This window comes from Lachancea lanzarotensis, scaffold LALA0S06, assembly GCF_000938715.1.
Source record: "Lachancea lanzarotensis genome assembly LALA0, scaffold LALA0S06, whole genome shotgun sequence".
In the NCBI taxonomy this organism is placed as follows: domain Eukaryota; kingdom Fungi; phylum Ascomycota; class Saccharomycetes; order Saccharomycetales; family Saccharomycetaceae; genus Lachancea; species Lachancea lanzarotensis.
In genome coordinates, this window is record NW_019212884.1 from 304,322 (window position 1) to 329,178 (window position 24,857).

Sequence of the window (24,857 nt, forward strand, 5' to 3'; positions counted from 1 at the left end):
GTGAGTTGCTCTCACTAGGTCATTCCAGCTAGGGAGATGCTTCGCTAGGATATATATGCCTTTCATAGCTTCGAAGATACCCTGGAATCATGTGCCTGGATCTTTCAATGCACCTGTTTGAATATCTTTAAAACTTTGTAAGACCTCTTGATAGTTTTTGATTGCGGACAAATTATCTTGTAATTGTGAGGGTGGAACGGGAGAATCTGCGTCTTGTAGTCGAAGATTAAGGTCGTCGACATCGTGTTGGTAGCGTTCAGTGTTGGCCTGACCGTCGCGGAGCAATCCAAAGGAGTTGATCATGGCTTTGCTGAGCGCCGGGTGGAGATTGGCGGAAATCCGGTCGGTTAGCTGTTTGAATTTGCGTGCATTGCGTTCAGTTGTCTTGGAACGCAGCGTTTTCAATTCATCCAATTTAGTCTGTTCCCTTTGAACCTGGAGCTGTAAGGCCTCCACCCGTGCAGACTCCTGTGAAAAACGGCTCTGCATGAATTGTCGCTTGGCGTAGATGTACTCGATGTCCAAATCACGATCTGCACAGCGTGAGGGAAACCGGGTTTTGGAAATCCGGCGTTTAATCTGGTCCAACAGCTCAAAAAGCATTTGTTCTTTTTCCTCATGAATGCTACGCAAACTGCGGTCCAAAATTACACGCTCACATTCTCCTTCGTATTTGGTAAAACATTGTTCTAGGGCAATTCCCATATTGCTTTCAAAGATACTTTCCAAACTCGATACCAGATTTCTTGACGGTTTTTTCCAGCCCCGCACCTCATAGTTTTGAGGTAAACGACGTCTAAACTCTTGTTGTACCAACGTATTGAAATCCCATAAATCATCTGTTTCTTGTCCCGTTTCAAAATTGCCGTCAACGTTGAACTGCACGCGTTTGGAGGGACTGATTTCTGGCAACAGTCCCGTACCAGATTTCACAGGGGTGTCCATTGAGAGGCTGTCATCATTCACAAAAAGCGCTTTACCATTGTTTTCATTTTGTGGATTTGGTTTATCTAGTCGAAATGCATCGCCGTCCAATTGCATAAAGCTTTCATCTTCATCGGATCTTACCGCCTCTAATTCGCTATCATCTGCTTCAGGGGTTACAATTTCGTCGAGTATCAATTGTTTAACACTCATACTGGTGCATTTTGGGATGTTTAAAGCTTGATCGAGCAGTAGTGATGTTAAAGGTTGTGTTTATCGATTGAAAGTTAAGAGTGTTAGTTTACTTAATTTAACAATAAGTGTCAGCGACAATTTAGAGATGACTGAAAACATTGAATCAAGAACAAAACTTGAAAATACAGTGGAATGGGGAAGAGCTTGTAGAGTTTTGGAACGCTTCTTGGGGTGTTCTAATGAAATTGGTACGTTAAGCAGAATTATATTTATGTCAGCTCTTCCGGAGAAGCTGATTATTGGTGTTTTGATGGTCATTGCAACAAGTGAGTGGGGAGGTTACGGTTGTCCGATCGAAACCTACTGTATGGGTCACTAATTGAAGGTATTAACAGAAAGCCAGGAAAGACGTCCCGCCTACCGCCATGCTGCCGTTCTCAAGTAACGACTGACGCTGGTAATCGGCGCTGTCGCTAATATTTACAGGCAGTCACTGTCACTCACTTGTTTTGTAGCATCTACTGTTAAGGATTGAGAGCTTCAGTGGTTTTGGTCCCCTACTGTTTACAAATGACTCGTAACGGAATTGTGCTGAAGAATTTGCACTATTTACAGGTAATCACTGATGCTCAAGTCCTCAATTGCGCTGAAGAACTTACTACTATTTACAGGTAATCACTGATGCTCAAGTCCTCAATTGCGCTGAAGAATTTACTACTATTTACAGGTAATCACTGATGCTCAAGTCCTCAATTGCGCTGAAGAACTTACTGCTATTTACAGGTAATCACTGACGCTCAAGTCCTCAATTTTGCATGTAGTTTTTACAAGTCACATTTGACCGCTGATACTCTCAATCGTGAAAATTTAACAATAGCTGTCACAAGTAGTTACTGAGGCTCTCAATTGTTCAATTTTGCTTAAAATATTCTCTACTATTCACAAATTTCTGACGCTCTATTTGTTGAGTAATGATGATATTCATTTCGCTGATACTCTCAATGGTTCAGCAATGCTAAAGGCCATCACCGTCGTTCACAATATTCTCTACTATTTGCAGCTTGAGATTCTAAACTGTTGAGTATTGATAATAATCATTTCGCTGGTGCTCTCAGTTGTTCAGCAATGCCAAAAGCCATTTCTACTCTTCACAACTGATCACTGACGCTCTTATTGTTCAACTGTGTTACTAGCCATCACTGTCATTCACAATCGATCGCTGATGCTCTCAATCTTTCAGCAATGCTGAAAGCCATTTCTACTATACACAACTGATCGCTAACGCTGTCAATTGTTAAAAAATGCTCCTGGTCATCAATATCATTCACAATTGATCGCTGATGCTCTCAATCTTTCAGCAATGCCAAAAGCCATTTCTACTCTTCACAACTGATCACTGACGCTCTCATTGTTCAACTGTGTTACTAGCCATCACTGTCATTCACAATCGATCGCTGATGCTCTCAATCTTTCAGCAATGCTGAAAGCCATTTCTACTATACACAACTGATCGCTAACGCTGTCAATTGTTAAAAAATGCTCCTGGTCATCACTATCATTCACAATTGATCGCTGACGCTCTCAATTGTTCAACTGTGCTTCTAGCTTCAATTGTTCAATTGTGCCCATCACTTACATTATCAGACATAATCTAATTTTCTAATATTCAAAACTTCCCTACAAATGCATAAATGCACATCACTTTTGAATGAATTCCCTTCTTAAACCTCAATCCCCATCATCACAAATTAACCTTCGAGGCTAGATTAAATGCTATGGACTACCTGAACGAACTGTCCCAATTGAGTATGCTCAGGCTCGACATAGTTCTCGACCGAAAAGTTGGACCCTCGATCATCTAGATAAACTACTTGTTCCAAGGTAAAATGCATCCAAGAAAGGTTTCAGAACAGGTTTCGACCGAGACGGCCTGTAATGACAACACAATTGGCCACTATGTGAATAGTGTGTACCAGCTAGTATGGTAATCGACAAGAGAATCGTCGACAAGATTGCACACTTCCTCGTTGCACGAAAAACGTATAAAAAGGCAAGCACAACAGCTTTAGGATGGTTTCGATTTGGGTCTCATTCTTCTCCCACTAAAAACAACAACCCTCACACACCCAACAATGTCCTCTTCTGCTACTCGCACCCAAACCGCAACCGAAAATTTTGCTCAATTGCAACTCAACTCAACTCCCATCACTCACGCTCTTTCCGACGTGGTGAAACAGGAAGACTGGAGTGATTTCAAATTCACTCCCATCCGTGAATCCACTGTGTCGCGCGCCATGACCTCGCGCTACTTCCAGGACTTGGATAAATTCGCCGTTAGTGATGTGATCATCGTTGGTGCTGGATCAAGTGGGTTGTCCGCTGCATATGTGATTGCTAAGAACAGACCAGACTTGAAGGTGGCCATCATTGAGGCTAACGTCTCATTAGGTGGAGGCGCATGGCTGGCGGGAAGTTTAATGAGTGCGATGATCATGAGAAAGCCTGCTCACTTGTTTTTGGACGAATTGGAAATTCCTTACGAAGACGAAGGCGATTATGTCGTGGTTAAGCACGCGGCCTTGTTCACATCCACTGTGAGCAGTAAAGTGCTGCAGTTTCCCAATGTGAAGCTCTTCAATGCCACCGCCGTCGAGGATTTGGTCACTAGACCTGCGGACAAGGGAACCGGCGTACAAGTTGCCGGTGTTGTTACCAACTGGACTTTGGTCACTCAGGCACATGACTTGCAGAGCTGTATGGATCCTAACGTGATTGAGTTGGCAGGCTACCAGAACGACGGCACTCGCGACCCCAGCCAAAAGCACGGTGTTGTGTTGTCCACTACCGGCCACGATGGTCCATTCGGAGCTTTCTCCGCCAAGCGTATCGTCTCCATTGACGGCAGCCAAAAACTAGGCGGCATGAAAGGTCTTGACATGAACAGAGCCGAGGCTGGTGTTGTCAAGCACGCTGGTAAGTACGAAGGTGTTGACTCGATGTACTTTGCCGGTATGGAAGTTGCCGAATTGCACGGTTGCAACAGAATGGGTCCAACCTTTGGAGCCATGGCCGTTAGTGGTATCAAGGCTGCGGAAGAGATCTTGAGACACTTTGCTTGATTATTTAGTTATATACACCCAATGAGTGGTTATGTTTATGTTTAAGAATTATGAACTGAATTTGTTGCGAATGTGAGCGATGAGCGTATGGAAGGGCAGCGTATACTTAGCTAAGGTTCAGGAGAGCTATGCAAGCGTGGCGAATTTGCCGTAGAGGATGTGATAGACGTTGGAGTCACCGCCCTTCTTGATGATCTCGATAGTTGTCTGAACTTCAGCGATGACGTCTTGCCCGTCCTTAAGTCTGAGCAAATTGATGCGGTGAGCGACACAGTATTCATTTTTGATTTGGTCGCGCGTTTGATTGATAGCGAAGCGCTCTTCACCTCCAAACATCTTCACCGGCTCAAAGTGTTGTATACCGTCGAATTCGATGACAAGATTATATTGAGGGAGGTAGAAATCGCATTTGAGCGGCTGCATATGTCTCAACCCTGGAAAAGATTTTTGCTGCTCAAAGACGTGAGTTGTAGTTTCAAGCCACGCACGAATCTTTTTCTCGTGCTGAGACTCGCAACACGTCGCACACCCATTGCCCTGGAGGTGGTTGACCGCTCTTTGAGAGAAATGCTTCTGACACTTGTTGCAAAAAATTGTGACGAAATCGTTCAAGGTGGATCCGAGAACGACGTCGTCGTATCCATAAGCAGAACCATGTATGACCTTCGATCTTGCGATAAACTCGTCACGCGTAATCCTCTTGCTCTCGAGGAAGCAGATGTAGCAGTGAAAAGCGCTGCGTTTCCTGATGTGATCTCCTGGTTGTTGCCAGAAATCTCCATGTGCTTGGCAAGTGATACGCATCTTTGTCTTGCTATTCTTGTAAGAGGATCGATCATATTCGAACTTCCCCGGATACAAAGCTGAAGCGGTTGCAACAAAGGCATCGAAAAACACACATGTGGGGCAACCTACGCCTTTCAAATGCTTATCAGGGAGGCACACAAACGGACCATGAGACTTGCAAATGATCGATACACCGGTACGTTTTTGCTTGTAAATCATGCTTGTATAGTCGTAGATGCCACCATGAGTCTCACGGGCCAGACGTAGGAACATGGTTCTTGTGAGCATCTTTGATGGCTTTCCACGGTTCCTACATGAAATATTGCCACATTTTGGGCAGCCGTGGCCACTCAAATGGTGGCCGGCGACCTGGACAAACTCGCCGTGAAGTTTGCACCGAATGCTAACACTTTCGAGATACGAGGAATAAACAACGTTTGAATAGTCGTACTGGGAGTTGTGGATGCGATTGGACACCTGAATGAACTTCTGAGTGTCGTAAAGGAAAGCCTTTTTCGTTTTCTCTCTCCCACATTTGCCACAGCCTCCACCACGGCGATGATCGTTAGCACGCTGTTCTTGGATACCATGGTTTGGACATATGTACTTGATCTTCGCGTTCCAAATGGTGTATTTGGTAATAGAATAGTCGTAGAAGCCGGCGTGTTTTGCATTGCATTCCTTGATAAACTCTGCGTTGGTCTTTGTTTTGGTCATTGTGGGTTTGTCGAAATTAGCCTCGGCGGCTATCCGTTTCGCGTGCTGCGACGCGTCAGTGGTGATGTCGTGTGGAACTATCACGAAAAGAGTGTAAAATGTCTTTAATCCAGTTGAATACCTCGTTAACATCCCTTTATCTAGCTTGCTTCATCTGTCTATGCTTAGACCTCTTTTATATTCTTGTCACCTTGTCAGGTTCATCATGAAACTTTATGTGTTTCAGGTTGAGCTTCCGCTCAATCTTAGTTAGCTAGTCTTAGCCTGAAAGTAGTCGAGTTGGTGTAACAGAATGGGCCCAAGCCATGGCGGTATCAAGATTGCCAAAGAAAAGTGTTTAAAATGCTTCAAGAATTGATATGTGCAGTTTCCTACTGAGCCTAAGGTGAGCAATTGCATGTGTATAAGAAGCTACTCCCTCCACTCCCTCTACTCACCTCTATCAAATTCCAAATTCTCATTAAATGTGTACAAACCGTTGCTTAAAAATCCTCATCAAAGGCAAACCCGTCGCCTTGTGTTTCGGTTTTGCTAGATTTGGCGATAACACCAGCCTTTTGGTAATCCGAAACTCTTTTTTCGAAAAAATTGGTCTTACCAGCTAGCGAAATGTTTTCCATGAAATCAAAAGGATTGGATACCTTATAAAACTTGTCATTACCCAAAGCCACCAACAATCTATCAGCAACAAATTCCACATATTGATTCATCAAATCGGCGTTCATGCCCAGCAATGATACGGGCAGGGCATCTCTAAAATAACGCTGCTCAATTTCAACCGCCTCTGTAATGATTCTTTCAACGATTTTTGGATTTGGCTTATTTTTCAAGTGTGCAAACAGCAAACACGCAAAATCCGTATGTAAACCTTCATCTCTGCAAATGAGCTCATTGGAAAATGTCAAACCCGGCATCAAACCTTTCTTTTTGAGCCAGAAAATGGCTGCAAAAGAACCTGAGAAAAAAACACCTTCAACAGCTGCAAAAGCCACCAATCTTTCACCGAAAAGTGCTTCTTCGTCTTGAATCCACCTTATGGCCCATTGAGCCTTTTCTTTGATTTGCGGGATAGTTTCGATTGCATTGAACAAAAACTCACTTTCTTTGGGGTCCTTGATGTAGGTATCAATCAGTAGCGAGTAAGTCTCGGAGTGAATGTTTTCCATCATGATTTGAAATCCGTAAAAACATTTGGCTTCCGGACTTTGCACTTCAGCAGAGAAATTTTCCACCAGATTTTCGTTGACTATCCCATCCGATGCTGCAAAAAACGCTAGCACCCGCGATAGGAAATAACGTTCATTTTCGTTCATGCGATTGTTCCAATCGTGTATATCCTTGGATAGATCGATTTCCTCCGCGGTCCAAAACGACGCCTCGGCGCGTTTATAGGCTTGCCAGATTTCATGGTACTTGATGGGGAACAGAACGAATCTGCGTTTATTTTCTGCCAGCAAAGGCTCGTGCTGTTCCATTTCTTTAAGTTTGTGACGATGAACTTGGTGTGAACGTAGAAACTTGTGATGTTCTGCAGCAGCTTTGCTGAGTCTGGACTCGAGTTTTTGGTCTTCTGATGATCCAGCGTTTCCCGAGTCTTCTAGCTCATTAACGGCTTCCAATGTGTTGGCGAGATTGTTTTTGGCGTCTTTCAATTCCAGGTCTGAAAGAGCATTAGCTGCCACCTTAGAAGGTGTTTCCTTGGGGTTCACCATACTGAGTGAGTGTGAGTGAGTGTGAATGTGTTTCAATAACGACTAGATTCCAATATCAATCAAATTCTTCCCAACTTTTGACGACTTTAAGTACCTTTTCGTACCCTGAGTATCTAGAAAGAGGAGTTGGTAGTTGTGGATGTGCCCTAAGGTGATTTAAAATTTTTTATATAGTTCACCCCCTTTACGCGTTTTTCTTTTTGGAAAATTCGCTCGTTTACGCGTCTTGAGAGGCACGTGATGTATTTATAGGGTGTGGCCTGATGTCAATTTTCAACTCACCGAATAAAAAAATTAATCATGGTTGCTAAGAGATTCGAACTCTTGCATCTTACGATACCTGAGGATTCCGCTGTATTACAGCGTTAAGAAACGAGTTTCTTGAATCAGGCGCCTTAGACCGCTCGGCCAAACAACCTATTGTTGAAGGAGGAGAGTGATGTGGGTGGACATAGCTCTAGAAGAACATCACGTTAAGGTTTCTTAAGGTGAGTCGGAACCAGAGATGAGGTGAGGAGAAGAAGAACGAAGGATTAACAGAAAGCGTTAGAACTCTTGGGATTAGAACTCTTGGGATTAGAACTCTTGGGATTAGATCTCTTGGGATTAGATCTCTTTTCTATGTACTGGTGACGAGGACTATGGTGAGGATTGAAACTTAACGATATCCACACGACTCAAGTAGATTACAATACCTTAAAATGTCGGTCAAGCCGACCATTGACGTGATAGGCAAGCAGACAATTGACGTTATACATTAGATGATCATTAACACGACCTCTTTGTGACAGAACACGCAAACTGCTCTACCGGCGTTACAATTTCGGGGTACTAAAAAATCATAAATTTCATTAAATATTTCCTTGAATACAGATCACACACCACCATGAACTCTTCCTCACCACTTAATGCGCACCTTTCAAATCCTTTTCTGTTTCCAAAGTGTGGCCTTGGTTCCGCTCTTTTTTCCAAATTTCCACCATTTCAGAGTCTCTATATAGGTATTTCAACACACCAGTTCCAAAAACGCCCAAAAGGATAAACCCACAGGCGTATCCCACAAACTGGTTTGCGGGTGTGTATAGCCGGGTTGTATCATTTTTAGGTCTCGAGATATTGCTTACTCTTCTCACAACCAGTTTTCTGAACAATGGATTCATTTTAAGTCCGTTACAATGCGAGATGAGCTTTGAGTTTTGAGGTTGGAATTTTTGAATGGCAAGCGATTACTCCCGCCTTATATATGTATGTTGGAATATATGTAGTTAGAGCCAGTTAGGGATAGAGATATACAGGATGGGATGTCACACACACAGCTTATTGCTAATGGAGGTGGGGCAAATCCTGGTCCCCTTTGCATCTTGCGAGTACGAGTACGGGGTACATTTTAAACCTTGATATGTACCCCAGGTTTACTCGTAGATCCACGCCTGCTGGTTAAGTTTCCAGTCGTTGAGCTCTTCGGGCTTGAACCATAGAGAAATCTCGTGGTTTGCGGACTCCACAGAGTCTGAACCGTGACACACGTTTCTGCCCATGTCGATGGCGAAATCACCTCTGATAGTACCAGGAGCAGAGTTTAGAGGGTTAGTAGCACCCAAGATCGCACGGCCTTGACGCACCACGTCTTTGCCTTCCCAAACGGTAGCCAAGATAGGACCAGACATCATGTAAGACAGCATCTTGGGGAAAAACGATTTGTTGACGTGTTCAGCGTAGTGTTCCTTGAGAAGATTCTCAGTTGGTGTCACCAACTTGATGCCCACCAATTTGAAACCTCTGTCTTCGAAACGACCCAAGATCTTGGAGACAAGGCCTCTTTGGACACCGTCTGGTTTGACGGCAATGAAGGTTCTTTCGTTCTGGGACATTATGTAGTGAGTTTGTATATAAGAGCTATATATGCTGAACGGACACCAACTAACTAGAGTGATGAACGATTGATCTGAGAATCTTAAAGAGGTTTTTGTAGTGGAATAATGTTGAATCCATGGGTTACCTAGGGCGGGATTAGCTAGAATTTTTGAACCTTCCGGAATTCTCGCTCTGTACGACACTCTTTTCTATATACGAAGGTATTTCCTACGTGAAAAGGGACAAGAATAGCGGGGAATTAGGGCATCTGGAGAGGTCTTTTTAACGAGAGATTGACGAGATTGAGGAGAGTTGACCATTGTCGTGGAATCCAGCCATTGCTATCACGAATTGAAAGCATCTTACGAGACTTTACAGAAAGCATTACAGGAACGTACGTCAATCAAACTTTAAAATGTATGAATATCATATCACTAAGAACGGAAACATCTCGTTATCATCTCTCCTAACGTTACAATGAAGTGTGAGTAAGCGATTGATGCCGATTTGAGAGCCATACACCGGGGTTGGTACATTTGTAGATGCGGTTTTTGTTTTCGTGGTGTTTTCTGTATTTTTATGGCACCTACACACAAAAATAACATTCGGGAAATTTCACATTTTTAATTGTCATCGAAATCAAGATGTGATGTTGCAGGTTGAACCAACCATGGTCTCGTTTTGATCATGACTCGACGAGAACTTCGGGCCGGTGAGCTTCTTGTACAATTCATCAATTTCACAGGCGCACGTGACACACGGGTTCAAATCAAGAGGCTAATATTCAGCGTTCTTTACCCATTTCGAGGGGCTGCTTCCACCTTCAGTAAAACTGGTACACGACTACTATCACCACGGCTTTTAAACGTGTCCCTATCCCAGGAAACTTATTGTGTCGCTAACGTCACGTGACACCCTCCGGAATCATCTTGTTTGCAAGTCACTGACATTGGACCACTTGCGTTCCACTTAGGTCCACACTGAACAAAGTATGCCCAGCGAACGACATACCATCACCACATTATTGTGAGCTTCAAAGAATAAACCCATTTCAAAGCTTCTTCTACTATTGTCATCATCCGATTACGACCCGCGCACGCATCACGTGACCCAACACTCCCTTTATATCCTCGATGGTGCAGCGGTCAAAGAACCTATATTTTCCAAAAGTCTCGGGTTCGAAGCCTCCAGAAAGCACAAACCCAAAATCTCCGGGTAACTCCCGCCTCTCTTTTCGGAAATATTTGAAAAATTGTTACCAAGTTGAGAGACTTTTTCCTCTAAAAGGGATCTTTAACCCAGTCAAGAAAGCTAGTTTACCAAAGTCATCTAGCTCCTCCATTAATCAACATTGACTCACAAAGAACTCATTTGAAACTATTCAAGCCATTGAAACCGCGTCACAATCTCGAGACAATTGCAAATCCTATTCTTATAGCATTTTCAAGCTTTAAATTTGGTCAACTCTAGCATTTTTGATAGCTTTTACCAATAGCCTTTTACTATACCAACGAATAATTCAAGATGTCGGACATCAACGATGAGAAAGAACTGAGCGTTAACGCTGGGGATTCCTCACAGCAGCCGCAGCAGAAGGAACGTCGCAAGATCGAAATCAAGTTCATCCAGGACAAAACAAGACGACACATTACGTTTTCAAAGCGTAAACATGGAATCATGAAAAAAGCGTACGAATTGTCAGTGCTGACGGGCACCCAGGTGCTTCTATTGGTGGTATCCGAGACTGGGCTGGTGTACACTTTCACCACGCCCAAATTTCAGCCCATTGTAACACAGCCAGAGGGTAAAAATCTCATTCAAGCGTGTTTGAACGCTCCGGAAGACGAAGACGAAGTGGAAGAGGAAGAAGACGATGCAGAGGAAGAAGAGGAGGAGGACAGTGGACACACGGACGCCGCCAAGCTGCAGCGGGCCCGTGCGGTGGTGACCGGACCCCAGCAAACACAGCAATCCCAGCAGAACCAGCAACAGGCCCAACACGTGCAACAAGACCAACAGGTCCCGCTGATTTCTTCTCAGCTACCTCCACAGATGACTCACCAGCAGCTTCCCCAACAACTCGCACAGCAGCACCAGCAACAACCGCCGCACCAACAGCCCCAGGTTTCTACGTTTGGGAACCCAGCAGCCTACCTAAACGCAGAGCAAGCTGCAGTATACCATCAATACTTCAATGGTGTCAATTCTCAGCAGGGACAGTATTGACATGGGGGACCGTCCAATTACAATAAGGCTGAGATTTTAAAATGCTCGCGGGAATACGAGCAGGCGATCTTTAGTATAATGTTTAACGCGAATTTTTTAGGACTACTACAATGCAAAATTTCAGACTCACGAGCAGGCTAGATTATACAAGCTGCACTTTCTCACTTGGTCCACTGTGATGAACATTCTGTCGTGGGAATTACAGGTGTCGCAATGGTATAAAGTGATATGACTCGCGCTGTCATCAACGTAGCGACGTTTTGAATTCAAAGTATAAAATCAATCGAAGAAGGACGACTCAATTCCGGAATATGCAAGCAATACTCCTCTTTCCAAATCTGAAACAAGTATTCGACCAGCTTGGGTAATCTTTTCGATGTCCGGAGATTCAATTAGGCATCAAAGAGTGGCGAGAACGCGGAAAAAAAATCAAAAACCAACGGAAAACTCACCAAAAACCTCAAAGATGTGATTTAGAAAAATGCGATCCTTCTGGGCCTAAATAGTCGCTTACCACTAAATATCAAGACTGGACGTGTGTGCCAACATCTATCTCGATCATAATCACCATATACGAACATCTAATTAGTATTACCAGATGAGCTACATGGGCATCGTCAACACTACATTTCAGCATTTACCAGTGTGATTCTAGCAGAGAAACCATTCAGATCTTCTCAAAGAGCTGTCAATTGGATTTGGCGCATCAATTTTAGTGGGTTGGTCAGCTATCAGTATTGCCGAGCTGTTTTAGAGTGTCGTTATATGTCCAAAAAACGCATTGTTTATCAACCTACGGATGTAGTCCTGGCTAAGGTCAAAGGTTTTCCTGCCTGGCCTGCGATGGTTGTTCCTGAAGAAATAATTCCCGAAAATGTGCTGAAAGAGAGGCTTGGGAAACCTACTCTGGATGAAATAGAAGATGAAAATGATCCCAACAATTACGTGGTTTACAACGAGCATTTGAAGTTTCGTAAGAACTTTAAGCCCCATAATTCGTATTGTATCAAGTTTTTCTGCGACGACTCCTACATATGGCTTAAACCTGTGGACTTTAAACCTTTGAGTACAGAACAATGCACCAACTGGCTACGAAATTCCAAAAAACAGAGCAAGAAACTGATACCAGCATATGAAATGGCCGCCAAGGCACCCCAGGGCATCGATGTATGGGAATTTATTGAGTACGGGTCTCAGGGCAAACCGGAGGAGGAAGAGTATGTCGATGAAGGACCGGAAGAAAGTGCGCGAAATGAAGACAACGAAGAAGAATTGTTGAGTGAGCCATTGAGCGCTGTATCGGAATCGGATTACGATGAGGGAGACCAGGTACGTAAGGGCAGTCGATCTAGCAAAAGGCAAGCAAAGGCAAAAGCAAAAGACAAAGCGAAAGGCCGTCAGACACGGAAGCGTCGCGCCGCCCATGATGAAGAAGATAACGCACTTGATACATTTGAAGAATTGCAAGAAGAGCCAAAGTCGACCTCACGCTCCAAAAAGAAAAAACCTTCCTCAAAGGTTAAACACGAAGTTCCAAAATACAAATTCGAAGATGACGAAGCTTGGTCTATAGTAGGGCTGGGCCCTCAGGAACCGTCATCATCCGCCTCGAACTCTATTGTCAACAAGCTTTCGCAAAAGAAAAATCTAGAGATTCATAACGAAATCAAAGCAGATCTGATAGACAAACTGGGTTTTGTCAATAAGTTAATGGGCGAACTTATATTCAAAAAAACTGGAAACGACGATCATGAAGAATATCATATGCTCGTTGATGAACTTGAACAATGTTCAGCGCTTCGAGGCTCTCAAGATGAATTGATAACGGTATTCTTCTCTGATCAAGAGCTCGTTACCAACTTGAGTGCACTATTCAATTTGAAACAAAGTTATCTTCGCGAAACTGGACTCTACAATAGGCTACAGGAGTGGTTCACCAGCATCTTCGGATATCCATACATTGTGAGCCCTGAAATCTGGAATGTTGACAATGTGAATGGGAAAGAGGAGCATGACATTCAAGAGGAAGAAAAGCAACCCATTCCCAATGGCATCGAGCAAGTAGCAGCCACCTGATTGTGTACCTCTGTCTTGACAGCACCACCAGAACTACATAGGGCATTTCGAAAGCCAAATGAAGCCATCGAAATCGAAACAATTAATTCTCGTTCAAATATTGTCTAAATACAATGCAGCTCGAATATCTAACGTTAATGCAGTATTATCAAGAGCTCAGTTCCCAGCCGGACTGTCCGTAGTGAACACCCAGGTACCAAGCTGAGGATTGTAACTCTCAAATTTAGTACCTGGTATTGCCTTCAAGCGGTTGATGTGTCTTTTGATGATTGGGTGATTTGGGTTTTTTATTGGTTCCCGTGTCGCTTTATCCTGAGGATAGCACCCATACTGACTAATGCGAGCCCGAACATTCAATCCTTGGCCACGAGGTGGTATTTCAGATCCATTTGGGTAAACGCTACACGACCTAGGCTCGAAGACGACAATCTGCCCGCAAAGGGCAGGCAAAGAAGTGTTCGTCAAATCCACAGGCTCAAGAAATTCGACCTTACCGTAATCTTTATGACCAATTGTAAGCCCGTTTACTTTACGAAGCTGTAAAAGAGTCATTGAAGGAAGACTTTCCAGCGATGGGGAAATGTAGTAGCCATCATCCTCGAAAGAGACGTCATCGCCCAGGACGCCGAGTTTTCTCTGAAAACCGTCAGCTTTTGTGACATCGCCGGTGGCGGGAGCTAAGTTTTCAGCCTGGGGCGCTGTAGACTTACCGATGGGTGTTTTGGTCGTATGATTGTCTGTGAATGCCAATTTACCCGAATCGCCCGCTAACAAAGGCGTAGCTTTTCTATCATTTTCCGGTGCGCTAGCGAAAAGAGCTCCATTTTTATCCTGAGACTCGTTTTTCTCCGAGGCAAATGTGATTCGCAGAACTTGATCATCATCCTTCTTAGCTGAATCTTCCATCTTTTTCCTGTTTATGATTAGGTTTTTGAATGACTTTTTGTCTGGATTGAACAGAGTGTCATTCGAGGCCAAAATCAGCTCATCACTTTCATTGGTAAATGAGGGTGAATTGTTCTGATGCTGTAGCTCTCTCCCGAGAGATTCTGTAGATGAGCCTGCGATATTTCCTACGCCATGAAGGCTTTTATCCGAAGCACTGCTGCCCAAACGCATAACGGGAGCGGAGATTGCGCTTTTCTGAATAAATAACGGTTTTGGTGCCAACCTGTAAGCACCGGAAAGACTGGCCTTCTTCTTGAGATCTGCGTTTAGCTTAGTTGCGCTCGGCTTGATTGGCTTCGTGATCGAGTCAGGCACAATCACGCGCGAAAACAATTCATTCGTACCATACGGGTTCATGCTTGTTTGCTGAGCAGCGGGAGGAGGCGGCTGCATTCCTTGTTGTTGATTCTGTTGGTTTCCGAAAAGACCGCCCGACACACTGGCATTGTTGCCACTGTTGAAACTTAATCCATTCCCAGCTGGCTTAGATCCAAACAAACCACCGCTGCTGGCATTTTCTGCCGGCTTAGCACCGAATAGTCCACCACTGCTCTGACCTGCAGGTTTGGAACCAAAGAGACCACCTCCTGTGTTCGAGCCAGTAGCCGGTTTGTTGCCAAACAAGCCACCGGATCCAAGCGAAGAAGTGTTGGAAGCACCTGCATTACTTTGACCAAAAAGACCGCCTCCTGTAGCGCCTGTTGAACTATTTTGATTGAAAAGGCCGCCTGTGGGAGCTGCAGGCTTGTTTCCGAACAGGCCACCGGTGTTCGACTGATTGTTTGCCTGTCCAAATAGTCCACCGCCTTGCTGTTGCTGTTGCTGTTGACCGGAGGCTTGACCAAACTGACCACCCAAGGAAGTACTCGCCGGCTTGGCTCCAAAAAGTCCTCCTCCCGAAGGCTGCTGATTATTATTTTGGCCAAACAAGCCACCACCAGTGTTGTTGCTTTGACCAAACAGGCCTCCCTGATTTTGTTGATTGTTGTTCTGGCCAAAAAGTCCTCCACCAGACTGTTGTTGAGGCTGCTGCTGCTGATTGGAGTTTTGACCAAATTGCCCACCTCCTATATTGCTCGTGTTATTTTGTCCAAATAAGCCGCCTGTGTTGCCAGACGTGTTAGTGTTTGTATTCTGACCGAACAAGCCTCCACCCGTATTTGTATTTTGACCAAAACCGCTCGACGCTGTATTATTTCCAGATCCAAAGAGACCTCCGCCAGTAGTACCTGCAGGCTTGGCACCGAAAAGCGAGCTATTTTGTTGATTCTGAGGTTGTTGCTGACCAAATGAAGAAAAACCTGAGCTGCTTTGACCAAATGGAGGGTTTGTAGCAGCATTTTGTTGACCGAACAAACCACCGGAGTTGTTCGCATTATTTTGACCAAATAGTCCGCTGCCTGTATTTGCATTAGCATTATTGTTTTGTCCAAACAATCCTCCAGATGTGGTATTAGTATTGGATTGCCCAAAGAGCCCACTGCCGCCAAAGCTGCCTTGATTCTGGGCTTGGTTTTGCCCAAAAGCGGCGCCACCAGGTGTGTTGTTGGTTTGTCCAAATGGGGAATTAGAAGCATTGCTCTGACCAAATAACCCACCTGTGCCCGCAGCTGGAGTGCTGCTATTAGCACCGAACATGCCGCCACTGTTTGCCGGTTTGCTGCCAAAAAGGCCGCCACTAGATTGCTGAGTTTGCTGGCCAAATGGTGAATTCGCAGTAGTGGCGTTGGTTTGTCCAAATAAGCCATTTCCCGTGGCAGTGGTATTTGTACTGCCGAAAGGAGCATTTTTGTTTTGATTATTTTGGCCAAATAAACTACCTCCAGTATTGGAATTATTTCCGAAAAGGCCTCCCGACTGCTGGTTTTGATTAGAAGCTCCAAACAAACCACCAGTACCAATATTGCCAGTATTGTTGTTTTGACCAAAAAGACCACCGCTATTCTGGTTTGGGGTATTTGCGGTTTGACCAAACATTCCACCACTGGTGTTGGCACCAGTGGCACTGGTCTGACCAAAAAGCCCGCCCGACGACGCAGGTTTGTTCATTCCAAATGGCGAGTTAGAAGTGTTGTTTTGCGCAGTGTTTCCAAACATAGAATTCGAAGGCTGCCCAAATGAAGACGTAGCGCCGGTACCAGGAGCGGCAGCGTTTTGACCAAATAGCCCACCGCCAGCGTTGGTGTTGGTGTTGGTGTTATTGCCTACCGAGCCAAAAGAAGACATCGAGTTAGTATTGTTGAAGGGAGAATTGGATGGATTGGCACCAAAGGGCGAGGAAACACCGGTAGCAGCGGTTGGGGCGTTGGAAGCGAATCTGCGGTTCGCCTGATAGTCTTGGAAACGCAATTCCTCGAACGAATAGTTCCGATATTCAGGCATGCACGAAATTGACTGGAAAACGTTATTCACGCCTGTAGTAGCGTCTTTTTCAGTATAAGCAGAAAATGGTTTGATTGCCGTTCCAGAGCCTTGTTGAAGATTGAGACCCGAATTTGAGGACAACGACGAAGCCCCAAACAAGGAAGGCGCGTTATTACCGGCTGCCGGTGTTGCCTGACCAAAAGGACCCGAATTGGGGCCCGCTGTACCATTGCCCAAAGTGCCTCCTCCGTTGTTATTGCTAGACATACCAAAAAGGCCCGAGCCGCTGCCAGTTCCGACAGCACCGGCGTTGGTGTTGTTTTGAGACATTGTGCCAAACCCCCCAAACCCGCTACTTGCATTGTTAGCTGGTTGTGACGACCCTGTGCCAAACGGGGAAGAGCTCGTTTGAGATGTATTGGACCCAAAAGCGGGCGCCGTGGAGCCAAACATCGCGCTTGAAAAGGAACCCTGAGTAAACTTGAGATCGCCTGTTTCACCAGACTGCTTGGTACAGTCTATTAAAGCTTCCTACTGGTAGCAATGATGGTGAAAAGCGTTGTTGATCTTACTTTGAGCAGTGGTAAATATATGGATACACACACCTCTGTTATTTTTAAGATATTGGAAAAAAAATTTGACCGCTCGTATATGGTGATAAGGTTTATGGTAGTAGAATCTTTGGTTAGGAGAGATTCAGGTGGGTTGAAAAGGGGTGTTATGTTGAATAAGAGTTGAATTGGAGCTCATATGGGATTTTTGAGGTCCTTTCGTGGTCTTTTTAGTGAAGTTATGATGTTTTTGAACACTGGTCACGTGACTAGCAATTGGTTTGTAGCGAGTTTTAAGTTTGGAAGCCGATCTGTTGATACTGACATTGGTCCTATACTCCTTTGTTTGGTTCAATTTCCTCATTCCACAGTATTTTCTATTAATCGTATTTTTCTGGCACCGAAATTGGAATTGTTTTTGTTTATAGATGTAGGTCTCTTCTCTTTGACGTTTTATAGTTTCCAATACGCAATTGAGCTCACGCTGATGTTGACCAATTGTTCTTTTGGAAATACAAATGTAGCGAGGATAAAAAGCCTTGGACATTCGTAATGTCAGATTGAGAAATTGGCAGTCTTCCTCAATTCAGATTTCGATCAAAACTTGTGCGGTTTTCGAGACCCTGTTGCGAGTCAGAGACAATGGTAACCACAGTTCCAGGTGTGGGGATTTCTCTAGTGTTAGAGATTAGACGTTGATGGCTTTCGATTAAAGTTTCCTAACCTTGTGGAAATATTCAAGTGTCTAAAAACGCAGTGCGCAGGGGTGTGAAGGTATTAATTAAATAACTGACATTTTGGGATGAAAGCTAGAGTATCAATACGGATTCGATACCCGATAAGTTCTAGCTGCAAACAATGAACACCACTAAATCAAATAATAAATGAAATTGCAAGTGTTCCGCCCGAAGAGTACGTTCGCAAGAACGAAACTCAAGACAATAGACGGTTACAGCCTTGAGCAAGTTAGCTGGGTTATGGCATTGTATGCAGCTTGGATGGGTTCATGAGCCGATGGGTAGCGTCAGTACAGTAGATAGAATTAATGATTCAAGACTTGAGCACGTGACCGACGACAGCGTTCGAACCGAGAACTTTAGCGTATAGTTACGAAGTATTTTGCGTTCAATGCCGTTTCAAAGCGTTGAGTTCGATTCCGTTTCAAAATATTGAATCAGAATCCGGCTCAAACTGAAATAAGCTAAGCGGAGCCATGATAAGGATGTCTGAGAATGTCTGAGAATGTCTATCTTGTACAACATCTTCACCAGAAACCACATCACGTGATCCACAAAGTCACAATAAATTCTGTAACTTCTCTCTCCCTGCCCCCTGCGATCTTGTCCGACAACCATTTTCCCTATGAATTGCTCTATCTATGCCGTAATAAAAAAAGTACGTATCCTTTAATTCTTCAGTGTTTGATCTCTTATTCCCACCGCCCGCGACGAGACGATAAACCTTCGGCCGTTTTCGTATTCCTGTTGTAATTTTAATTTTTTTTTTTCGAATTTTCCTGAGGACCAATCGAGCCCAAACCATTGGCCCAAGCACCCTGTACTTTCCCAGCACCCAAGCTTCATTGCTTCCTCTTTTCTTGTACCTCACAGTTTTTCCAGCTGCTCTAACAGCCCAGTCATCAAACGCCAGTTTCGCAGACTGGTCGCTTCCAACGACCCTGTGCTCAAATCCACCATCAAGTCGTCTTCTTCGTCGGCCGGCTCAGTTTTAGCATAAACGTATGAATAAGCCACCTCGTTGTTCAGGCTTTTCATACAATGGTCCATAAGTTCGGTATTTTGAGGTCTGGATTTCACTGTGTTTCCGTCCATGTTGTTGTATGTGACAGTGTGAAGAGCAGATAAATAAATAGTAGTAATGTGTATGCACCGATGAGTGAAAAAATTAAGTAAAGCGTGCGAAATAGAACAGTTAAGTAGTGTTCCCGGTGGTATGTCCCGTTAGCTGCTGACGTTGAAATTCTCAATCAATGGATGGTCCGATGGCCTCATCTTCGCTTGCTTCGATCTCTTATATACCTGGTCGTCCCATATTCCTCACATTTAGCTACTACATACACAGTTCTCACACACAGTAACTAACATACACACGGCAACACACCGGTCACAAGCCTTGACGGGCCCTACAGTAGTGTTGCGTTGGTTATGACGACGGTGTTGAGAGCCAGAGAGAGCCTGGGATGATCAATGCCACACTTTCAGGCTTGAGGCTCTAACTATTTTTTTTTCCACTTTTCAAGTAGACTGAAAAATGCACGTGATACAAAGGGTTTAAACACCTACATATAGGGCCGCCAGCCATTAAGCACAGATAGAAAGAGGAAAGCTAACGGGCTTGCCGATTGGGTGCCGATTGGGTAGTCGGAATCCATTTTTGGTAACGTTGATCTACAACAGAGGTGCGAAGAACGTGTGTGTGTGTGTAGAAACTGAGCTCATATCACTTTGTACTTACGTGTCACAGATGCTGGGTGGCCACGTGACATTAGCTACCTATAGAGCCGTAAAATTATCGGTCCATGTTACAGGAGAAAGAAAGCTGCAGTAGAAGCAACAACAATCGACAAAATGCATAGAATAGCCACGCTTACACCGTGGCGTGGGATTATTGTGAAATAAGTCCGATGTGTACGGTACGTGATCCGTTTTGCAACCTGTTTAAGGTGGCAGAGACAAATTCAACAAACACGGTAAAGGTGCGATTGGAATATAGTGAGGTTTTCCTGAGCTTGGAGATTGTTGCGATTGGTTTTGCTGGGCTTGGAGAGTGTTACAATTGGTTTTGCTGGGCTTGGAGAGTGTCACTGATGATGCTCATCTTTTGAACACGTGACCTAATAACAGCGACGGGACAGAGGAAAAATGATAACATTCCCAATATGGGGTGTTGGCCATGAAAATTCGGTCCCACTACGCTCGTGGGTGTTCCTGGAGCCATTCAATGGTGTTTTGTGTCATTTGAGAAAACGTCCCGTGCCTTTATCTATATTTATCTCCCTACATAGAGCCCGATCCCTAAGAAGTAGCAGCAACGACTATTTACTTGAGTCACTCACTGTGCTCATTTGCGTCGCAAAACACCACTCGCTTCCTGTGGTTACTGGAGTTCCAGCTATGGCTTGTAATGTGTACTTCCTTCATGGGAGAACTGGCTCTATCACTTTTAACTACTGTGTCATCCACATCTTAGACCAGAGTCACGTGACTAGAAAATTACCGTATCTGCTCCGCCTAAAACCATCCTTTGAACCACTTCTGACGCTTCGACAAGTAATTCCATATCCAATGGTTCTCATTTCTGAAACCAAGAATATTCAAACTAGTCTATCAACGTCCGTTAAGTGGTATTCTCTCATAAGTAAAAAACTTCGAAAATAATTTCGAACACAACATAAAGGCATAAAACAACAAATACTCGATAGCGTGTTAAATACATTTGGAGTATTTAGTTCCATCGGCGGACATCTTGGAAAGCTCAAGGTTTCCCTTTGAAGCACCACTTCATATATATACTCACGTGACTTGAAGATGCCTCGTTCTTAACGACCAGCTATATTGGACACCGCGTCGCATCGCACCGCATCGCATCGCATCGTGGTTTCTAAACTCAATGGAATGCTCTCGTCTGCGCACCAAAACCACCTCACTTGAACCTTCTCTAGGCGCTCTCTTCATTCTATACGCGGTGGGTTCTCCAACTGAACGTTTCGTGCCATTTGCATTTATAGAACTCGTTATTTCTCGCATTTCAGACGCGTAAAACTTGACGCGTCCTTTCAACAACAGAGACACACTTTCGCAGAATTCCACACACTCCCACACATCCCAACATCGACCATCATGTCGCAGCAGCTTTTAGAGCGGTTTTCACAAGGTCCTCAAGAAGATCCAGATTCTTCACTTCCATTAGACCCCACTGCCATCAACTCAACCGGTTTTGACGATACACCACTTCCGGATCCAACTGAAGTTTCTACTCGGACTCGTCGTCCACAGGTCAAACTTACCGCCGAGAAATTGCTCTCTTCAGGTGGTTTGCCCAAAATTATGAAAGAAGCTCCTAAAAAGACCCGATTTTCGAGCCGAAAGTCTTCTTACGACAATCTCACACACTTTCTGCAATTCTATCAGCTTTGGGCTAACGATTTGTTCCCCAAAGCGAAATTTCATGACTTTGTAACCATATGTCGAACTCTCGGCAAGACCGATAAAGAACTCAGAAACTACAGAATCGAACTTGTTCGTCGAGAACTTGGGATTTCATCGGTAGATGAGCCCGGCATGGAATCTGAAGCTCAAAGCGAAACTTTACCACCAAACGTGGTTGAAAATATGCCTCCTTCGGACCCGCCCTCTCCGTCAACACGCACGCTCCCCGCTGCGGGGAATGGCCGAGAACCTGCAGTCGACCCCACGTCTGACGAGGATTTGATCTACGATCGCAGCCACACTGGCGAACTTCGGACCGCTGAAGTTAATGAGCCCCCACAAGACGGACAACAGCAACAAAAACAATCGCAGCAAAAAACAAGTTTCGCAATTGCCCAACAAGATCAAACTGAGTCTGAACTACCTCAAGAGCTTTCAGATCCTACAGTGGACCTTTCACAATTTTCTAAGGCTGCGACCAAAATACGAGAAGACAATGAAGACGAAGATGAAGACGAATTGGCTTTAATGCGCGAGTTTGGTATGTAGCAGCTCCAATATGTCAGAGATTACCTAACAAGTAATTACAACAGTATATGAGCTAGCATTGTTTATGGTAGAAACTATCTAAAATTCTCTTACTGTACTATCGACTTTCTATTTTACATACGCATGTATAAGCACGCACCCTCAACTAGTCCACATACGCGCGGTGCCATCGGCTCCTGCTGAAAACAACCAAGCTTCCCTCGGATGCCAGATCAAATCAAGAACACCAAGACTGTTTACTGTCTTGTGCCCCTCCAGTTTCTTCAATGGTACTAGCAGTGGATTCTTCATCATGTCATCGTACACAGTAGCATGGAAGATGTGAATAACACTATCGTCTGAGGCTGAGCAGAACAACGGAAGCTTTTTATGGAATGACACACTCCGTACCGCTTTTTCGTGATATCTTAAAGTCTTATAGGGAGTGCTTGCCAAATCCAAGTCGTGCCACAATACACGTTTGTCGAAGGACGACGCAAGTAGGTTATCACCTCTTGGGTGAATATCGATGGTGGACAACCAACGGGCACCTGGCATTAGTTTCTTCAAAAGAACCTGTTGCGCCAAATCGTAAATTCTGATGTACCTTTGAGAGCACACAAAGAGTTGTGGCTTGAATGGGTGAAACACTGCATGCATGACAATACCTTTCGATTTCTTGAAAGGAGATTGGGAGAGATGCTTAGAAAGTTGATGAATTAAAACCGAGGTGTGACCGGACTTAGGCTGAACAGTGACAAAATAGTCACCTTTTCTGTGCCAAGAAAGTTTCTTGACCGTGTGTTTGCATGTAATAACCACAGCTATGTCCTTTTCGGCTTGCTTCTCGGTGGGCTTCGTCCATTGGGCAACCTTGCTTTTCGCTGCTGTTGCTTCAGACTCCACATTGTCGTCATCCCCGTTGACATTCAAGTCCGATTTTTTGACGTTTCCGAACGTGTCGAAACCGAACCCATTCTCAATCTTAGTTCTACCATTATTTTCGATCTCAAAACCAAAAATTGGCGGCACTATCAAATATATCTGCTCACCAGCTGCAGCCGCAAGAATGCCAGTAGATTGATCGGGGTTCCATTCGATGGCATCAATGTTGTCATCAGTGTTTTCCTTTGTGTCAATAAGCTGGACTTTGTAGACTTCTCTGCCAGTTAGGATTTCCCAAATCCTCACGGAGCCATCATCTGAACCGGTAGCAAGCCATAGTCCACTTGGATCAATGGATAGTGTTCTAATTTTACCTGCATGACCCCGGTAGACAGTAGAACAACGAATAGGGAACGGCCTCAAATCCTTTGGAGATGGCAACTCTGGAATCAAAGACTCGGGATCGATGTTCAGCTTATTTTTACGCACTCTTGGTGCGAGATATAGATCCAAAGATCTTTCAAATCTCTCTCTGACAGACTCGCCGTAACCGGGTACCTTTCTGAGAGCACCATATTTTTGAGGAATGAAACCTCTCTCTCTTTCGCTAGGCTCCAACTTTTCCCATTCCTCTTTCTCCTCCTTGTTCATGAGGTATTCCTCGGGAGGATTGTAACTTTCGTCGTTGGTTGGAGGAGGCAGTTTTGGAGCACGCAAATTCATAACATGATCATTAACGCTCTCAGTTCCCCATAGATCATAAGACCCGGCTTGTTCTTCTTGCGCTCTCATCTCCTTCAATTTATGACGTGGTATGATGCGGCCCTCTCTGATAGCTCTGACGATCTTCATGATTCTCTTGGCCTCATTCTTGGAAGGAACAAATCTTCTTTTTGGCTCTGGAACCGCAGTAAGAGGGGTTTCCTCAGTATGTCTAGTGAACCAGTCGACGTAAGGCTGATAAGGATCCACTGAGTCGTCAGTTTTTTCGTTTTTCTGGATCTTAGAGATGAGTTCCAGTTCCTCCTGGCTCAGGTTCAAGCTAGCACCGGTATTCTTGTCTAGTAGACCAGTCCAACCTTCTGGCAGTTCAATTGTATCTAGCAGCTGGTCAAGGGCCGTGCCTTTGGCCGGCCTCATAATTCTTTTACCGTTGATACTGTAACCAATATGGGGCATTTCATCGTATGCTGAGAGTGGTATATTACCAATCGTGTTGTTTGTTTCCACGTCACTATCGTCACTGTCGTAGATGGGATTGATCTCGGGCTTTATAACACGGGGAGTTCCGTCTGAGAATTTGGTGCGAACTTCTGGTATTGTGTTTAGCTGGATGCTAGACAGTTTGTCCAGCATCGAGGCAGAATCGCTGTCTTCTGAAAATTCAAGAGATTCGTTAGTTTCCGAGTCGTTTCCTTCGGGCTCCTCTTCTGCCAAAAGTTTGTTGAACTCGTCGTCCGAATCCTGCTGTTCTTCATTTCCCTCGTCTTCGTATCCTTCCTCTGCTGATTGATATTGGGTGGTTTCGCCAGCACTGTCATCTTCAATTCCGCTTTCATTTTCAGCGTCATCGTGCTCATCAGAATCATCAGATCCATCATCTATGAGGCCCTCTGTAATAAGCTCATCATCGCTAGAGTCTTGGGCTGTTTCGGATTCGACAAGTGTCCGTTTCTTGCCCTCTTTTGCAGCAGACTTGGGGGCGCGCTGACGGCCGAACAACTTGACCATTTTTTCTATCCAAAAAACTCTAAACTCTTAATCAACACACCACAGGTCTTCCCACAAAGCTTTTCTGGATCA

General features: G+C 44.5%; 11 protein-coding genes and 1 non-coding gene across 12 annotated transcripts; 5 read left to right on the forward strand and 7 right to left on the reverse strand.

Annotated features, from left to right (window-relative positions):
* Positions 1 to 87: 87 nt before the first annotated feature.
* OKP1 (LALA0S06e03378g1_1) lies at positions 88 to 1,137 on the reverse strand (the record flags this gene model as incomplete). The annotated part of the gene is made up of 1 exon (XM_022771827.1): positions 88 to 1,137. The coding sequence occupies one exon, from the start codon at positions 1,135 to 1,137 to the stop codon at positions 88 to 90; it is 1,050 nt and encodes a 349-aa protein (XP_022628992.1).
* A 2,114-nt stretch (positions 1,138 to 3,251) lies between these two features.
* Positions 3,252 to 4,238, forward strand: THI4 (LALA0S06e03400g1_1; the record flags this gene model as incomplete). The annotated part of the gene is made up of 1 exon (XM_022771828.1): positions 3,252 to 4,238. One exon carries the CDS (start codon positions 3,252 to 3,254, stop codon positions 4,236 to 4,238), a length of 987 nt encoding a protein of 328 aa, XP_022628993.1.
* A 126-nt stretch (positions 4,239 to 4,364) lies between these two features.
* Positions 4,365 to 5,873, reverse strand: LALA0_S06e03422g (LALA0S06e03422g1_1; the record flags this gene model as incomplete). Its single annotated transcript, XM_022771829.1, has 1 exon — positions 4,365 to 5,873. The coding sequence occupies one exon, from the start codon at positions 5,871 to 5,873 to the stop codon at positions 4,365 to 4,367; it is 1,509 nt and encodes a 502-aa protein (XP_022628994.1).
* Positions 5,874 to 6,223: 350 nt separating this feature from the next.
* Positions 6,224 to 7,453, reverse strand: LALA0_S06e03444g (LALA0S06e03444g1_1; the record flags this gene model as incomplete). Its single annotated transcript, XM_022771830.1, has 1 exon — positions 6,224 to 7,453. The coding sequence occupies one exon, from the start codon at positions 7,451 to 7,453 to the stop codon at positions 6,224 to 6,226; it is 1,230 nt and encodes a 409-aa protein (XP_022628995.1).
* Positions 7,454 to 7,754: 301 nt separating this feature from the next.
* LALA0_S06e03466r lies at positions 7,755 to 7,871 on the reverse strand. The gene is made up of 2 exons: positions 7,833 to 7,871; positions 7,755 to 7,799 (listed from the first exon to the last, which is right to left on the reverse strand). It is a non-coding gene; the product is annotated as a tRNA-Leu (tRNA).
* A 994-nt stretch (positions 7,872 to 8,865) lies between these two features.
* Positions 8,866 to 9,324, reverse strand: YNK1 (LALA0S06e03488g1_1; the record flags this gene model as incomplete). The annotated part of the gene is made up of 1 exon (XM_022771831.1): positions 8,866 to 9,324. One exon carries the CDS (start codon positions 9,322 to 9,324, stop codon positions 8,866 to 8,868), a length of 459 nt encoding a protein of 152 aa, XP_022628996.1.
* A 1,507-nt stretch (positions 9,325 to 10,831) lies between these two features.
* On the forward strand, positions 10,832 to 11,533 carry LALA0_S06e03510g (LALA0S06e03510g1_1; the record flags this gene model as incomplete). The annotated part of the gene is made up of 1 exon (XM_022771834.1): positions 10,832 to 11,533. The coding sequence occupies one exon, from the start codon at positions 10,832 to 10,834 to the stop codon at positions 11,531 to 11,533; it is 702 nt and encodes a 233-aa protein (XP_022628997.1).
* A 765-nt stretch (positions 11,534 to 12,298) lies between these two features.
* Positions 12,299 to 13,609, forward strand: IOC4 (LALA0S06e03532g1_1; the record flags this gene model as incomplete). Its single annotated transcript, XM_022771835.1, has 1 exon — positions 12,299 to 13,609. The coding sequence occupies one exon, from the start codon at positions 12,299 to 12,301 to the stop codon at positions 13,607 to 13,609; it is 1,311 nt and encodes a 436-aa protein (XP_022628998.1).
* A 156-nt stretch (positions 13,610 to 13,765) lies between these two features.
* Positions 13,766 to 17,374, reverse strand: NUP116 (LALA0S06e03554g1_1; the record flags this gene model as incomplete). The annotated part of the gene is made up of 1 exon (XM_022771836.1): positions 13,766 to 17,374. The coding sequence occupies one exon, from the start codon at positions 17,372 to 17,374 to the stop codon at positions 13,766 to 13,768; it is 3,609 nt and encodes a 1,202-aa protein (XP_022628999.1).
* Positions 17,375 to 20,354: 2,980 nt separating this feature from the next.
* Positions 20,355 to 20,870, forward strand: LALA0_S06e03576g (LALA0S06e03576g1_1; the record flags this gene model as incomplete). The annotated part of the gene is made up of 1 exon (XM_022771837.1): positions 20,355 to 20,870. One exon carries the CDS (start codon positions 20,355 to 20,357, stop codon positions 20,868 to 20,870), a length of 516 nt encoding a protein of 171 aa, XP_022629000.1.
* A 462-nt stretch (positions 20,871 to 21,332) lies between these two features.
* Positions 21,333 to 22,190, forward strand: CSM3 (LALA0S06e03598g1_1; the record flags this gene model as incomplete). The annotated part of the gene is made up of 1 exon (XM_022771838.1): positions 21,333 to 22,190. The coding sequence occupies one exon, from the start codon at positions 21,333 to 21,335 to the stop codon at positions 22,188 to 22,190; it is 858 nt and encodes a 285-aa protein (XP_022629001.1).
* Positions 22,191 to 22,331: 141 nt separating this feature from the next.
* Positions 22,332 to 24,785, reverse strand: ERB1 (LALA0S06e03620g1_1; the record flags this gene model as incomplete). Its single annotated transcript, XM_022771839.1, has 1 exon — positions 22,332 to 24,785. The coding sequence occupies one exon, from the start codon at positions 24,783 to 24,785 to the stop codon at positions 22,332 to 22,334; it is 2,454 nt and encodes an 817-aa protein (XP_022629002.1).
* Positions 24,786 to 24,857: the final 72 nt, after the last annotated feature.